The following is a 14,574-nucleotide window of genomic DNA, read 5'->3' as shown; positions in this document are numbered from 1 at the left end:
TTTGGTGCCTCAACTAGTTTGCATGGTTGCTAAAGGTTGATACTTGTTAGGGCAGCTTTGCTGTAAGGTGTACTTAGTTGTATGCTGCTGATGTTGTTTATTTATAGAAACGTCTTGTTGCTCACAGGTAAGCTGCACTGCGTTGCATGCTGCTGCTGTTATAGTTTATAATATTTTGTTGCCCTCAGCTCCTTTACAGAAATTGCTGTTGTTGCTGTTATGATAGCTTCTTGCTCCTTCTAGACCTATTTATAACCACCATCAACAGATATTGATACCTACATTTCTCTTTGTACTTAGGCTAGTTATTAACAGTAACTGTGTCATTTGAACCTATTCATTCTTTGAAGCGTGAGTATACTGACAGCCTAGAAGCAGTTATCTTGTGGCACCTCTTTCTATTAGCACTTTGGGTTTACATCATGTAAGTCAACCTTTCTTCACTCTTTTCCTGGAGAACAAGCTTTGAAGTGTGTGGTGTCTTAGCCGGCTTCAGACTGTACTGTCGGTGTCATCTGAGGCTGTATTCAATGGTATACTTAAGCAATAACCCATGGCTGGGTGTAGGTATCACAGGATTATTCAATCATGGTTGACATGGTTTAATCATGAAGGCAAAGTGGAGTGACATTATTTAAGAAAAGAATTGTTTAATTTTCTTAAATAATGTCTTTGTATAATGGCACTGTACTATTCCTCGTCGTTCTTCCGCATTTGCTGGTGTACTGTGTGCATGGATATGGGACTTGCTTTCCCACACTTGCACAGTACAGCACTCCTGTTCAGGAAGAGCAATGGAGAAAAGAGAATCTCAGTTGCTGTTTCATTTTTTAAACGCAGGAAAGCTATACAAAGCCCAACATAATGGGGGAGCAAAGTTCCAAAAATAGGGGCAGATTTTATTGCTCATATAAACTTAGGAAGTTACTGGAATAGGAGGATTTGTGTTAGCTTGCATTTTCTGAAGGCTATAAAGTTTAAACCTCAGATGTAATGTGGTCCTATCTCACCTACATTCATTACTGACAGGCTCTCGGCTCCGACTCGGCCGCTATAAGTAGCACAAAGTCTCTAATTGGTTGGGCTAAGCCTGTATCCCAGGATGCACCACGCCCAAACCCCCAGATCTCGTTTGCCGCTCGTTGAGTGAAGATGTGGTCTCGAGCTTGGCTGTGGCTAAGTACTTTATTGAACTATTTACTTAGTTTTCTGCGGAATATATTCCAACCAAAAGCTATTTTAATAGCTACGTTTTGTGTCAGGGTGTTTTTTGTGACCTTTTCCTTTGATAATTGTAGTTGTGGTATACTTGTGTTTGGCAGGCTAGGCCCGTTTAAGTTAGAGGGCCTTAGTCCTGTTCGGTGTGTCTCCTTGGTTTCTTTTAGGGGCGTTTGAGTCCCTTCTCCCCCCTTCGTGTTGGTGTCATTTTGTGTGGCTTTAAAAATGTCAGGCAAAGATCAGAAGGAACATAGGCCTTCTGGGTTCAAAAAGTGCGCCAAATGTTCATATAAGATGTCTTTAACTGATGGCCATGCCATCTGTGTATACTGTTTGGGCGCTATACACTTGCAAGAGTCCTGCAGTGTGTGTCATTCGTTTAGTTCCAGGGTCTTGCAAGAGAGAAAAAATAAGTTGATTCTCAAGGGCCTGGTAAAACCTGCCTTTGAAGAAGCTTTGGGGTCTTCTCCCCCTAGCGGGAAATCTAAAACAAAAAAGAGATCTCCGGCTCCGTCCAGTTCGTCGGAGCCATCGGAGAAAAGATCAAAGACTGTTTCACCTTCCTCGGCTTCATTGGTCTCGGAGCCGCAGGAGATGCTGTCGGTACCGAAGATGGCTTCCTCGGTTCCACTGCCTTCGGAGCCGAAGGAGGTTTCTGTTGTATTGGAGCCGACCTCAGCGCCAATTGTCTTGGAACCGATTCGGAGCCATTCTCCTAGCTTCGCGTTGGATCCTTTAGAGAAGACTTCTCGACCCCCTTCTGTGTCCTCCAAGTCCTCCAGGTTGTCTGATTCGGATATGGATAGGGTGGTGCAGAGGCTTCTCCAGTCACCGGTGTTAACGAAATTATTCTCGGCTCCAGCCCAGACGGCTCAGGAGCCTGTCCTTGTGTCAGTTCCGATAATTCCTCCTCTGACCACCTCTGTGTCGTCGGAGCCAGAGTGTTCTGAGTCGAGTGAGGTCCTTGGGTCGGCTACGAAACCCCCTTTGAGTTTTTCGGCTCCGACCTCGGCTCCAACCCTTTTGGTCCCATCTGATGGTTTCGGCACTCTGGTTTCGTCGGTCGGACCAGAGGGGGATACATCGGGGCTCCAGACTTCGGCTCTGAGTCTCCCTCTTGGTGCTTCGGCCTGGGGAACCCCTGTTCCGATTGTGGTCTCAGAGACGGGTCGCTCCTCGGATTCAGGTGGACCTGCCTTCGAGGCCATGAGGAGCGCACTGGCCAGGTCTTCGGTGACATCACTCGAGTCAACCACTCCTTTCCCGGACACTGCGACTAGAGCCTCTGATGCCCCCCTATCTGCAGGCAGTGGGGCTCGAAGGCCTGAGGATACCCCCATGCATGGTCCCCTGCTTTCTGAGGGCCCTTCAGAGTCCTTGCCTGAAGAGTCTCCCAGAAAGAAGCTGTGTAAGAGGAAGCACATAGACTCCCCAGATGAGTCTGTCACCTCAGACACACCGACCTCGATGATGCAGAGGGGTCCCCAAAGTCGTCCGACGATGTCTCATTCTCTGACATCCTGGAGATTTTGAGACAGAGAGAGATGACTGGCCCTCCAAAACCCCCTCTGAGGAGGAGTCAGTCTTCCTCAAGGCCTTCGGAGCCCGACCTTCTGCCTCCTGGGTGTCTCCCCCCTTCGATGAACTGTTGGACCTTATTTGTCGAAGGGTGTGGGAACACCCTTACTCCGTGGAACCGGTTCCCAGCCGCCCCAACAAGTTTTTGTCTGCACCTCCTGGGAAAGAATTTTTGACAAAAGGAGTTCCTGTAGATGCCATGGTGGTGGCATCTGCCACTCAGCAAGAAGTTGCAGAGGCTTCTGCTTCCGTTCATCCTCCTAACAAGGAGTCTAGGAGTATGGATCGGTATGGAAAGCGTACCCTGTCCTCAGCGACCTTTACTTTGCGGTCGCTGAATTATCTGTGTCATTTTATGAGGCTCCAAAGAGATCTCCTCAAGGAGTTGGGAGATACTCTGTCGGGTAACTTGCCTGAGGCGGTGAACCAGACTGTCAACGCCCAGCTGTCTACCCTGTCTTCTATTGTTAACTCATCCATGAGGCTCATATCCTATGCAGCCGAGGGGGCGGGTAGGGCAGCTAGCTCAGGCGTAGCCCTCAAGAGGCAAGCTTCGATGCACCTGTGTCACTTCGCAGAGGCCATCAAGTATTCCTTCACGGACGCTACCTTTGACGGGTCCTCCCTCTTTGGACCCAAAGTGAAAGACACTCTCACCAGATGTGAGCAAGAGGGTAAGACTTTGTCTGCCATTGGGGCCCATTTTTCGCTTCCCTCTAGACCTTATCCCAAGGCGCAGAGGGGAGGAAAGATGTGGTTCAGGAAGTCTCAGAAGTCTTATCCTGACCATCATGGTGATCCCCCCCTCCAGAGGCAGAGGAGGGGGGAATTACTCTGGAAGATGTCGCCCTAGGGGCGGGGGAGGCCCCCGCAACTCAGGAGACCGCGAGTCCTTTTGTGGTTCCTCCTACCAATGTCCCTGAGGGACTGCCCGACTGTGCCTCTCCGGAGCCAGTCGGGGGTCATTTATCGAAGCATCTGCAAGCCTGGGAAAACATCACTCAGGATCGTTGGGTGCTTCGAATTATTGCCGGAGGTTACACCATTCCCTTTATCTCACCCCCTCCGCCACCCAAGAGAGTCCCAGACGTTCCACCCAGTCAAAGGGACCAAGCAGCGTTAGAAGTCTCAAAGCTGCTGGAAAAATGAGTCATCCAACCAGTCCCCTCAGACCAGATTGGATCAGGAACTTACTCAAGGTTATTTTTGGTGCCCAAAAGAACAGGGGACTTGAGGCCTATCCTGGACCCAGCCATTTAAACTGCTTCGTCAGGAAGTCCAAGTTCCGAATGGTCACTCTTCAAACCATTTTTCCCTTGTTGGAAAAAGGAGTAATGGATGTGCTCCATCGATCTCAAGCACGCCTGTTATCACATCAAGATAAACAAGGCCTCCAGGAATCACTTACGCTTCCAGCTGGGAGCCAGTCATTTCCAATTTTGAGCCCTGCCCTTTGGTCTCACTACAGCCCCCAGGGTGTTTACCAAATGTCTGGCAGTGGTGACTGCTCACCTGAGATGTCTAGGATTCCAGGTGTTTCCTTACCTAGACGACTGGCTTCTCACTGCCCCCACCAGGCATCTACTTGTTCGAGCCACGGAGGCCACCATCAACTTGGGTCAACTTCTAGGGATTACTTTCAACTGGCAAAAATCTGTCTTGCTGCCATCACAACGTGTTGCATTTATCGGCGCAGAGCTAGATTCCGTAGAAATTAGGGCTTTCCTTCCTCCAGAAAGAATAAAAGTGCTACAGGCTCAAGTTTTGGCCTTATTACCTCTGAAAAAGGTCCAAGCCAGACTAGTTCTTCAGTTACTAGGTTCCATGGCGGCCACCATCCTACTAGTACCCCTGGCCAGGCTACATATGCGGACACTACAGTGGCTTCTTTCAGTCCAGTGGTCCTTTCAAGAGCTCCCTCTGTCTCATCCGATTCTTATAATGGAACAATGCCGACAGGATCTGCGTTGGTGGCTTCATTCACCCAATCTGAACAAAGGGAGATCCCTGAATCCTCCACCCCCTACTGCCACAGTGACCACGGACGCCTCCCAGACAGGGTGGGTGGGCATTATCTGGGCAGAACGGTCCAAGGCACATGGCAGGAACTCGAGGTACACTTGCATATAAATGTTCTGGAGATGAGAGCGGTGCTACTAGCATTGCAAGCACTTCACAGCTCTCTTCCCAAGGGCACTATCTCAATTCTTTCCGACAACATGTTAGTCGTGTGGGACCTGAACAAACAGGGGGGAACCATGTCCTATCCCCTTTGCAGAGAGGCCATGATAGTGTGGAATTGGTCGGTGTCTTCCCAACTTTTTCTAGTGGCAACGCACATTCCGGGGAAGTCCAATGTGATAGCAGACAGGCTAAGCAGAGCTATTCTGATGCCTCACGAGTGGTCCCTGAATGATCGAGTTGCGGCTCAGATCTTCTCCAGGTGGGGTCTACCTTGCTGAGATATACAATGGACGGTCCTTGGATTCTGGACCCAGTTCCAGGCCTATTGACTCATCTGTCAGGGCAGTTCCACCCATCCCGGCGAACCCTCAGGCTCACTGCCTGGCTTCTCCACTTCCTTCCTTAGTCAGACAGCTTTCCTTTACACCGGAAGTGGTACATATCCTATCTTCTTCCCACAAGCCTTCCACTAAGAAGATATACTCCAGTAAATGGAAAAGGTTTGCTATCTGGGCCCAGTCACATAACCTAGATCCCTTCACAGCCCCTGTGACAGCAGTTTTAGAATTTTTGGCTACTCTTTTCAGACAAGGTTCCGCTGCCTCCACTATTAAGGTTCAGCTGGAGGCAATTTCTAATTTTCACGTTTCATATGAGCCTTCCCTCATGGGCCATAAACTGTCTAAAGCTTTCCTAAAAGGAACCTGGTTTCGTCCCCCAGTTTCTCAGCCAGTCTTGCCATGGGATTTAAACTTGGTGCTTAGAGCCATAACTTCTTCTCCCTTTGAGCCTGCAGCCTCTTGTGAATTAAAATATTTGTCTTGGAAGACAGCCTTTCTGGTGGCTATTACTTCAGCCAGAAGTGTATCAGAGCTTCAAGCCCTTTCTGTCAAACCTCCTTATTTGATTTTTCATAAGGATAGAGTATCCTTGAGACTCAACCCTTCCTTTCTTCCTAAGGTTTCTTCTACCTTCTGTCTTCACCAATCCATTGAGTTACCGGTGTCTTTCCCACACTTTTCAAACAAGGCAGAATTCAAATTTCACCAAATGGATGTACATAGACAACTGAGGTTTTATTTGCACAGGACAAAACAAGAGAGGAAATCAGATCAGTTGTTTGTGTCCTTTTCAGAGAACAGGAATGGTAGCCCTGTGACCAAAGGCACTATTGCAAGGTGGATTAAGGACTGTATCTCATTTATTTACACATCAGCGAGTAGAGATCTACCTGTCCCGGTTGAGGTGCATTCTACCAGGGCTATGGCTACCTCAGTGGCTTTTCATGCTAGGCTGTCTTTGGATGAAATCTGTGCGGCAGCCACCTGGTCTTCTCCACACACTTTTATTTCTCATTATAAGCTGGGCGTGGCTTCTAGAGGCCGGGCTTCCTTTGGTTCCACGGTGCTCAGGAGTGTTTTTCTCATGAGCCTCGCAGGATATAGGTGCTAGGGACACTGTCCCGTCAGTAATGAATGTAGGCGAGATAGGACCACATTACATCATTTAGTTATGTACTCACCATAACGATAGATGTATGTGGTCCATCTCACCTACATTCTTACGTACCCACCCACCTTCCCCCTTCCTGGTGAACTTGGAGGAAATTATTTTCTTAGACCCTTCTGAGGATATTTTTTTTTTCCTCTCTTCTTGCTTTGTTGTTATGTGCGGTTATGCATGTGTAATGATTATTTTGTGGCAAACAAGATCTGGGGGTTTGGGTGTGGTGCATCCTGGGATACAGGCTTAGCCCAGCCAATTAGAGACTTTGTGCTATTTATAGCGGCCGAGTCGGAGCTGATTCTCGGCTCCGAGCCCGTCGGTAATGAATGTAGGTGAGATGAACCACATACATCTATCGTTATGGTGAGTACATAACTAAATGTTTTTTTCATTATTTGATAACTTCAATAAGTAATGGCTTACCAGAAAGACTACATTTTTCATGAGAAAAAGACAGTCTTAACATTCTGCAAAAATCTGGAGAGTTGAGAGATACGAGAGTCTGCAGTGACTTTAGAGGGAGAGTACAGAAATACAAGGAAAATCAGATATGTTTCTCTTTCTTTAGTTTTGCAGAATTACCTGATTTTTCTTGTAATTTGCTTTGTCCTCTAAGCATATGAAAAGTCTGGTTGTTCATAAACACCCAATTAAAATGAATTAAACATTAAAACCTTGAATATTGAGACAAAAACAAACTAACCCAACTATGGGGAAACAAACCCCAAGTTTGTATAGACTAGCCATTCAAGCATACCCTCTAACACCCCTTCCAAGAATCATTTCTCAACCCAATTATCTAAAAATTTTGTCTAACAGAGAGAAGCTTGCTATATTTTATATTCTATTCATATAAAACATTTTTCATAAAATTTGATTTTAAATTAAAAAAAGCATTTAACATAACCATATTACTCTATTAATTTGATATTAAAGTAATACAAGTTACATTGACTTTTTGTTTTTGTTTATAAATCATTGACTCTCTTCAAGAGGAATCTTGATGAGTGGATGGGAGATCGTAGGTTTACCCCGGGTATCACTTCTGTGTCACTGTTAGATAGAGGCACAGTATACTAACCTCGAAAAAGGGCATAGCAAAATAAATTTAAAATGGGTGGCGAAAGCCAAACACATTCTGGCTAGGCTTATAAATGCCCTAGGGCAGATAGCCTAGTATGAACCTATGAACCTATGAACAGTTGTCCATTAGTCAAACTTCTTTTGATAAGACTGGATTAATATTTGTCATTCAGCTTAGTCTAATCAGCAAAACAGTTCAGATTTGTAAAATTGCATAACAAGATTCCATTACTCTAATTATAAACCCAGTGAAGCTGCTGATGTTCATCGTGTTTCACTGTTGCAGTCATTACAGTTGGGTTATCCTGCTGGCAGGCTACCAGCAGTCGGCCCGAGTTCCAAATTCTAGGTCCGGCATCGGTTGCTGTTGCCTCCTGCCTGACATCAGTGCGCCAGGGGTATAAAAGATGCAGCCGACGCCATTTTCTTCGGTCTTTCTTGCCGCGCGTGCCCAAAGCAAAAGCGGTTCGCAAGTGCCGGTCGGCCGACTCCTGAGATTTTCAAATTCGAATTTCAGATCCAAAGTCTTCATTAAAGCTACATACCTAATTGGGGAAACTTTTTTCTTGCTCCAGACCGATGTCAGAAAAAGTTAATAATTGTATTTCTTGTGGGAAGCAAATACCTCATAAGGATTTTCATTCTTACTGTATTCCTTGCCTAGGCCCCGACCACGATGTTGCTAGTTGTCAGTTTTGTGCTAGATTTAACCAACGCACTATTAAGCGTCGGTACGAGTTTGAATTTCATTACTTTGGCCGAAGATTCAATTATATAATGCCGTCGGAACAGCCGACTACCGGAGTTTATAAAATGCGGAAAGAAAAGGAAAAGGACAGGCATCCGAGGTCCAAAACCGACGACGAGGCTTCCGCTAGGCCTGTTGCCGGTTCTCCGGTTCTCAGTGAGGTGCTTTCGCAGCCCCTGACGCTCACTACCTCAGAGCCATAGGCCGCTTCCGACTCCCACGTGGAGCCAACTAGACCGCTGGAAATTCAAGGTATTGGACACTCGGAAACTATTCCCTCAGATGGGTGTGGAGCCGCTGAGCAGGCATCGGCTTCTGAGGGTGTTTTCAGGCCTACACAGTTATATGTAAAGCCAACCTCAGCTTCAAAGGCAAAGACTAAAGCAGCTCTAAAGACAAAGAAACAAGTACAGCATTCTCCTGGACAGGCCTCCATGCCTAAAAAACAGATGCTTAAAATGGCCAAAGACCTAATTACTTTGATCAGCGGTTCCCATCCCCCTCCTGATAAGAGACCTTGAAAAGAGATAGAATATGAATCTTCAGATAACGTTTCTATTTCCACTGATTCCTCTTCTGAGCATGAACATTCCCTTCCTCCCTGTGAGGATTCTGATGCTGAAGAATCTATCCCTTCAGCCTCTCCTCCTGAGGATTATTCTTTTGGGGAGACCGTGCATACTATGAGGGAGCATTTCCATTGGGAGAGCCAAGATTACTCAGAATCCAAGAAAAGGCTCAGAGACTTCCTTTTATTACCCTAACACAGGCCCCTTGCTATTCCTCCTGTTTTAGACATTGTAGATGATGTTTTTACAGAGTCCGGTCTATCTCCTGACTCTTTACCACCAGCTCCTGTTAAGCCAGACAGATACTACAGGGTTCCGGAGTTACATAAATTTCTTTACAAAAACCCTGCTGCTGACCCAGAAACTATTTCTCAGGGGGTCAAGGCTTCTACTGCAAAAACCCGTATCCCCTCTGATAGGGATTCAAGGGCCCTGGACAGATAGGGGGAAAAGATTTATACTTCTGCTACCTTGGCTGTAAGAGCTTTAAATTGTCAGTTTCATATGCTTAAATATCAGCAATATCTTATGTCACTGCTTAAACAGAAAATGTTGACAAATTCAGAATGTGCAGAAAACAAAGAAATGCAGGATTTATTGCATGCAGCTGAACAAGTGGGAAAGCATACTTTGCAATGTGGTTTTGATTCTCTAGAGGCCTCCTGCAGGGCCGCAGTTACAGGTTCTGTCATTAGGAGGCATGCTTAGTTAAAAGAACAGAATCTGCCTGATCATGTTAAAGCAAAACTATTAGATGCTCCATTACAACATTATACCTTGTTTGGTGTTAAAGCAGAAGAAGTATTGAAGAAAATGGAGGACAAAGCTAAATCTATGCAAACAGTGAAGGATTTCTTACAAGTACAGCCTCCCAGATTTAGCAGGAACTGGCCTACAAAGAATTGGTCCTTTCCAGTGTTAGACAGGCCCACAAAGAGGCAGATACAGATGCCCCAGAGGCAGATCACAGCCCCAAGGCTCATACAGGCCTAAACAATGGGGTGCTTCTACCTCCAATAGTGGAGAGGAAAAATCACATCCATACAGGAAACAGTCTCAATGACTTTCCTCTGCCAACACCAAACACTTATCTTCTGGCAGCTCCTTTGGGGGGAAAACTAGCACTTTTTTCACAAAATTGTCACATGATCACCCAGGACAAATGGGTCTTAAATATTGTATCTCAAGGCTACAGGTTCCACTTTCACACCCTGCCAAGGCCAAATGGTATGCCAGACCTGCCACACAATCAGTGGGCAGAGGCACAAAAACAAGTTTCATCCCTCATGGACATGAGAGCCATTCAACAAGTACCACAGCAAAAGCAGGGACTAGGATTTTACTCAAGGCTATTCCTGGTACCCAGAAAGGACAAAGCCTGGAGGCCAGTACTGGACCTGTCTATCCTAAACACATTCCTGGATATTTCAAAATGTTAACTCTACAACAGCTTCTGCCCATGCTGGGCAAGAAGGCTTGGCTTGTGACTTTAGACCTAAAGGAGGCATACCTGCATGTCCCAATCAGACAATCATGCAGAAGATACCTCAAATTTATAGCTGGGTCAATGCACTACCAATTCTCTGCACTGCCCTTTGGCTTATCTACTGCGGCCAGGGTCTTCACAGAATGCCTGGCACCAGTGATTGCATTTTGCAGACAAAGAGGAATACAAATATATCCTTACTTGGACAACTGCCTGATTCAAGCAGAGAACAAGGACACACTACTACAGCATCTGGCGTTTGTAAAAAGGTTACTAACAAGTCTAGGATACACAAAACGAAAAGAAATCAAAACTCGTACCCTCTCAAGAGATAATATTCCTGGGTGCAAGCTTAAATACAACTGCGCAGATGGCTTATCTCACACCAGACAAGCACAGACAACTGACTACTTATTCAAAATGTTGGCAACAAAGACCCAGTTATCTGCAAGAAAAATTCTGCAGGCTTTGGGCTTCATGGCATCCTGCATTCTACTAATTCCATATGCAAGACTGCATATGAGGAAACTACAATGGTATCTAAAAAGTGTTTGGACTCAACATTGCAACAGCCTGGAAACAATAATTACACTCATTCCCTGCCTGCAACAGGAGTTTCAATGGTGGGCAAAAGCCTGTCACCTCAACATGGGACAGCCATTCACCATTCCCACAGCCAGGCAGACATTGACAACAGACGCATCAGATTATGCCTGGGGGACCCATATGGCAGGAAGATGTATTCAGGGCACATGGTCCACAAGTCAAATGCATCTGCATATCAATCAAAAAGAGATGCTAGCTGTACAGAATGCCCTGACAGCCTTCAAGGATCTAGTTCATCCAGGACAACTACTGATAAAGACGGACAATACTACAGTCATGTGGTACATAAACAAGCAGGGGGGCACACATTCCTACTCCCTCTGCAGACTAGCCATGAACTTGTGGGACACAGCATTGACTTACCAAGTACATCTGCAAGTACAGTTCCTGCCAGGAAGGATAAATACTGTGGCAGACGAGCTAAGCAGATACTTAATGGATCCCCACGAGTGGAAATTGGATCCACAAGTCTTCAGCATGATAACAAAGAACTGGGGATGCCCAGACATAGACTTATTTGCCTCTCCTCACAGCTGCCAACTGCAGAGATTCTGCACAAGGACTTATCACAAGCAAGCATGGAAAGTGGATGCTCTATCTTTCAGCTGGAAAAACCTAACAGTATATACCTTTCCTCCTCTGCCTCTCCTCCCCAAGGTACTCCTCAAGGTCAGACAAGAGAAGCCAAAAATTATACTGATTGCCCCAGACTGCCCCGCCAGCACTGGTACCCAATCCTAAAGAGCTTGTCTCAATGCCCAGCTTGGACATTACTTCAAATTCCTCACTTATTGACACAACAAGACAAGTCAGATACTGCACAGCCAACTCAGGAACTTAAACCTGGCAGCATGGCGAAATAATGTAGCCATTCAAGACACACCTCTCTCTAAAGCAGTGATGGATGTTATTTTGGAGGCCAGGAGGCCTAGCACCAGAAAATCTTATGCAGAAAAATGGAGGAGATTCTGTGCTTGGAACCAGGCACAAGGTATTGACACGATTGTTCCAAATATTCCTCAGATTTTGCAATACTGAGATGCTGGATGAAGGCCTTTCCTTTTCATCAATTAAAATTCATGCCTCTGCCATTTCAGCTCATTACAATACAGAACCGCCTATTTTTTTGCATCCATTACTAAGGCAGTACCTCAGAGGGGCCAAAAACATAAGACCTCCAAGGAGAGCCCCAATACCTCCATGGGACCTCAACTATGTCTTGGAAAAACTCACACTGCCTCCGTTTGAGCCAGCCTCTGCAGCTGATATGACATTCTTATCCTGGAAAACAGCTCTGCTCCTAGCAATAACCTCCGCTAAACGAGTTTCAGAGTTACAGGCACTCATGGCTGTGGAACCCTTTATCATTTTCCATCATGACAGGGTTTCTCTGAGGACAAACCCTACATTTATGCCTAAGGTAGTGTCCAGTGTGGCTCTTAACCAAACAATTCATTTGCCTACCTTTTACCCAAACCCACAGAATAAGGGTGAGAGACTTCTACATTCTTTGGACATTCACAGGCAGCTGCACTTCTACTTGGACAGAACCAAAGCTTTTAGAAAGACTGAACAACTTCTAGTGGCATATGCTGCAGGATCACAAGGAACGCCTATCTTAAAACAGACTATTTCAAAGTGGATAGGCAACTGCATTCATTTCTGCTATTCACAGCATGGCAAATCAGTGCCTAAGGGTATTAGGCCACATTCAACCAGAGCAGCAGCCACTTCAGCAGCCTTCCTCAGAGGCGTACCAACCAAAGACATCTTAGAGGCTGCAACTTGGAGTTCAGTGCATACTTTTGCAAAGCACTATCACTTACCTCTCCACTCTAAATCCAGGGCAGGCTTTGCCACTGCAGTTCTGCAGGGCCTGATAGCCTCTCCTAATCCTATTTAGCACCAGCCTCCCAACCTTAGCTTTGGGATTCAACCCAATTGTAATGACTGCAACAGCGAAACATGATGAACATAGTACAGTTGTGTACCTACCATAAATGTAGATGTTCGAGTGTATTCACTGTTGCAGTCCAGGTTACCCTCCCACCATCCCCCTTTTCCTTGCTGGGACTTATCTGCACTTCTCTATTCTATATAACCTATGTGGTGTATTTGCTTGTAGATGAAGGAAAAGTTGTTTTTTTCTGTATGCATGCTTATTGGCATAATTTAGCATACCTTTTTAGGGGCACCTGACATCTGGGGCAAGAAAAACTGAAGAAAATGGCATTGGCTGCATCTTTTATACCCCTGGCGCACTGATGTCAGGGAGGACACAACAGCAACCGACGCCGAACCTAGACTTTGGAACTCGGGCCGACTGCAGGTAGCCTGCCAGCAGGATAACCCAATTGTAATGACTGCAACAGTGAATACACTCAAACGTCTTCACTTATGGTAGGTACACAACAGTACTTTATTTATATTGTGCAGTAGCACAGTCTGCTTCACATCAGTCTCTTTATTATATGTGGTCTATTTGCAGCATTTTCCTGTCTGTTTGCATTAAAATCAAATATACTGTCTCTCTTAAGTTCACTAAATTACTTATTAATAAATCTCTCATTATGTTTACTCTTATTCATGTTGTACTGTTTTACTTATTATTAGGTAAATATCCTTTTAAGAAGTTCAGAAATTCAAGCAGCTCATTTTTAACCTTTAACCTGAGTGATAACATCATATCCGAGCCTTTTACTTTCGCTTTCATTTTCAAGCACTCACACGGTCGCAAAGGGATTTTCAGCTTCTAAATATGCTAATAATGGAAAAAACATATTGGGAACAAGAAAACAAGCTTTTCAGTTCAGGATCTCGGCGGGAAGCCGAGAATCAAGTAAGTAAGCAATTTGAGTACTTCTAAACATGCCCCATGCTCAATGAGTGCTTGAGAGCTTTCCCTCCTTCTAAATGGCTGTTTGTAAAGCCCAAACATGTTTCTGTAATTAGAATCAAGTTTCCATTTACCTGAAACAAGTTTTAACTGTAATAAGCCTTGTTCATTCCATATGAAAAAGAAAGAAAAAAAACTTTTCTTTTTTTGTTTAAGCTGTACCAGTCATTAAATTAGTTAAGCCATGAAACATTCATAGACAAGCATTTAAAAACGGGCACATATCTTCTGTTTCTTAAAGTTTGGAACTTAAGAAATCTATATTTAAACAGTATGTTCAAGTAAACATTTTAAATGTTCACTTAAGTGCCCTTTTTAAGCTGTAATAACCATGTCTGCACTATACAGAAAACTGTGTAGTATGATGTGTTAACTTAAAATTTTTCATTTTCTTTAAGCTTCTTTTTTCCCCTTTCTTTTTAAAAGTAACTTGTCTGAGACTATGACACTAAAACACTCTAACAAAATGTATAAGCAGATGAAGCATTGTTTTGTTTCATCTATTATGCTTTTGTTATTGACTATACTTTGACCAATATTAGTTTTATGCAGATTTGTTAAGCATTACCAAGCTGTTAAGTTAATAAGCTAGAAAGTTAATAAACAAGAATAAAATGTTTTTACCTTTTTTCCTTTTGGGATTGCAGTCTTTTAGTTAAAAGGCATTATTTTTATTGTACATTTTAGGGAACTTTGTAGA

At 44.7% G+C, this 14,574-nt stretch overlaps 1 protein-coding gene across 3 annotated transcripts in view; it reads left to right on the top strand.

Moving 5' to 3' along the window:
- XAB2 (XPA binding protein 2) overlaps window positions 1–14,574 on the top strand; it is a 1,020,149-nt gene that overhangs the window by 213,821 nt on the left and 791,754 nt on the right. Inside the window, exon 2 of one of the 3 annotated variants that reach the window (XM_044084449.1) lies at window positions 13,699–13,817. The exons of the other annotated variants lie outside the window; for them this stretch is intronic. Coding sequence (XP_043940384.1) covers window positions 13,737–13,817 — 81 coding nt within the window. The 5' untranslated portion in view covers window positions 13,699–13,736. The remainder of the gene's footprint in view (window positions 1–13,698; window positions 13,818–14,574) is intronic. 3 annotated transcript variants of the gene reach the window in all.

The sequence above is a fragment of the Protopterus annectens genome, chromosome 9.part0, assembly GCF_019279795.1.
Source record: "Protopterus annectens isolate FY-2018-M chromosome 9.part0, PAN1.0, whole genome shotgun sequence".
In the NCBI taxonomy this organism is placed as follows: domain Eukaryota; kingdom Metazoa; phylum Chordata; order Ceratodontiformes; family Protopteridae; genus Protopterus; species Protopterus annectens.
Note: the sequence above shows the minus strand (reverse complement) of the source record. Positions and strands in the feature narration are given on the sequence as shown.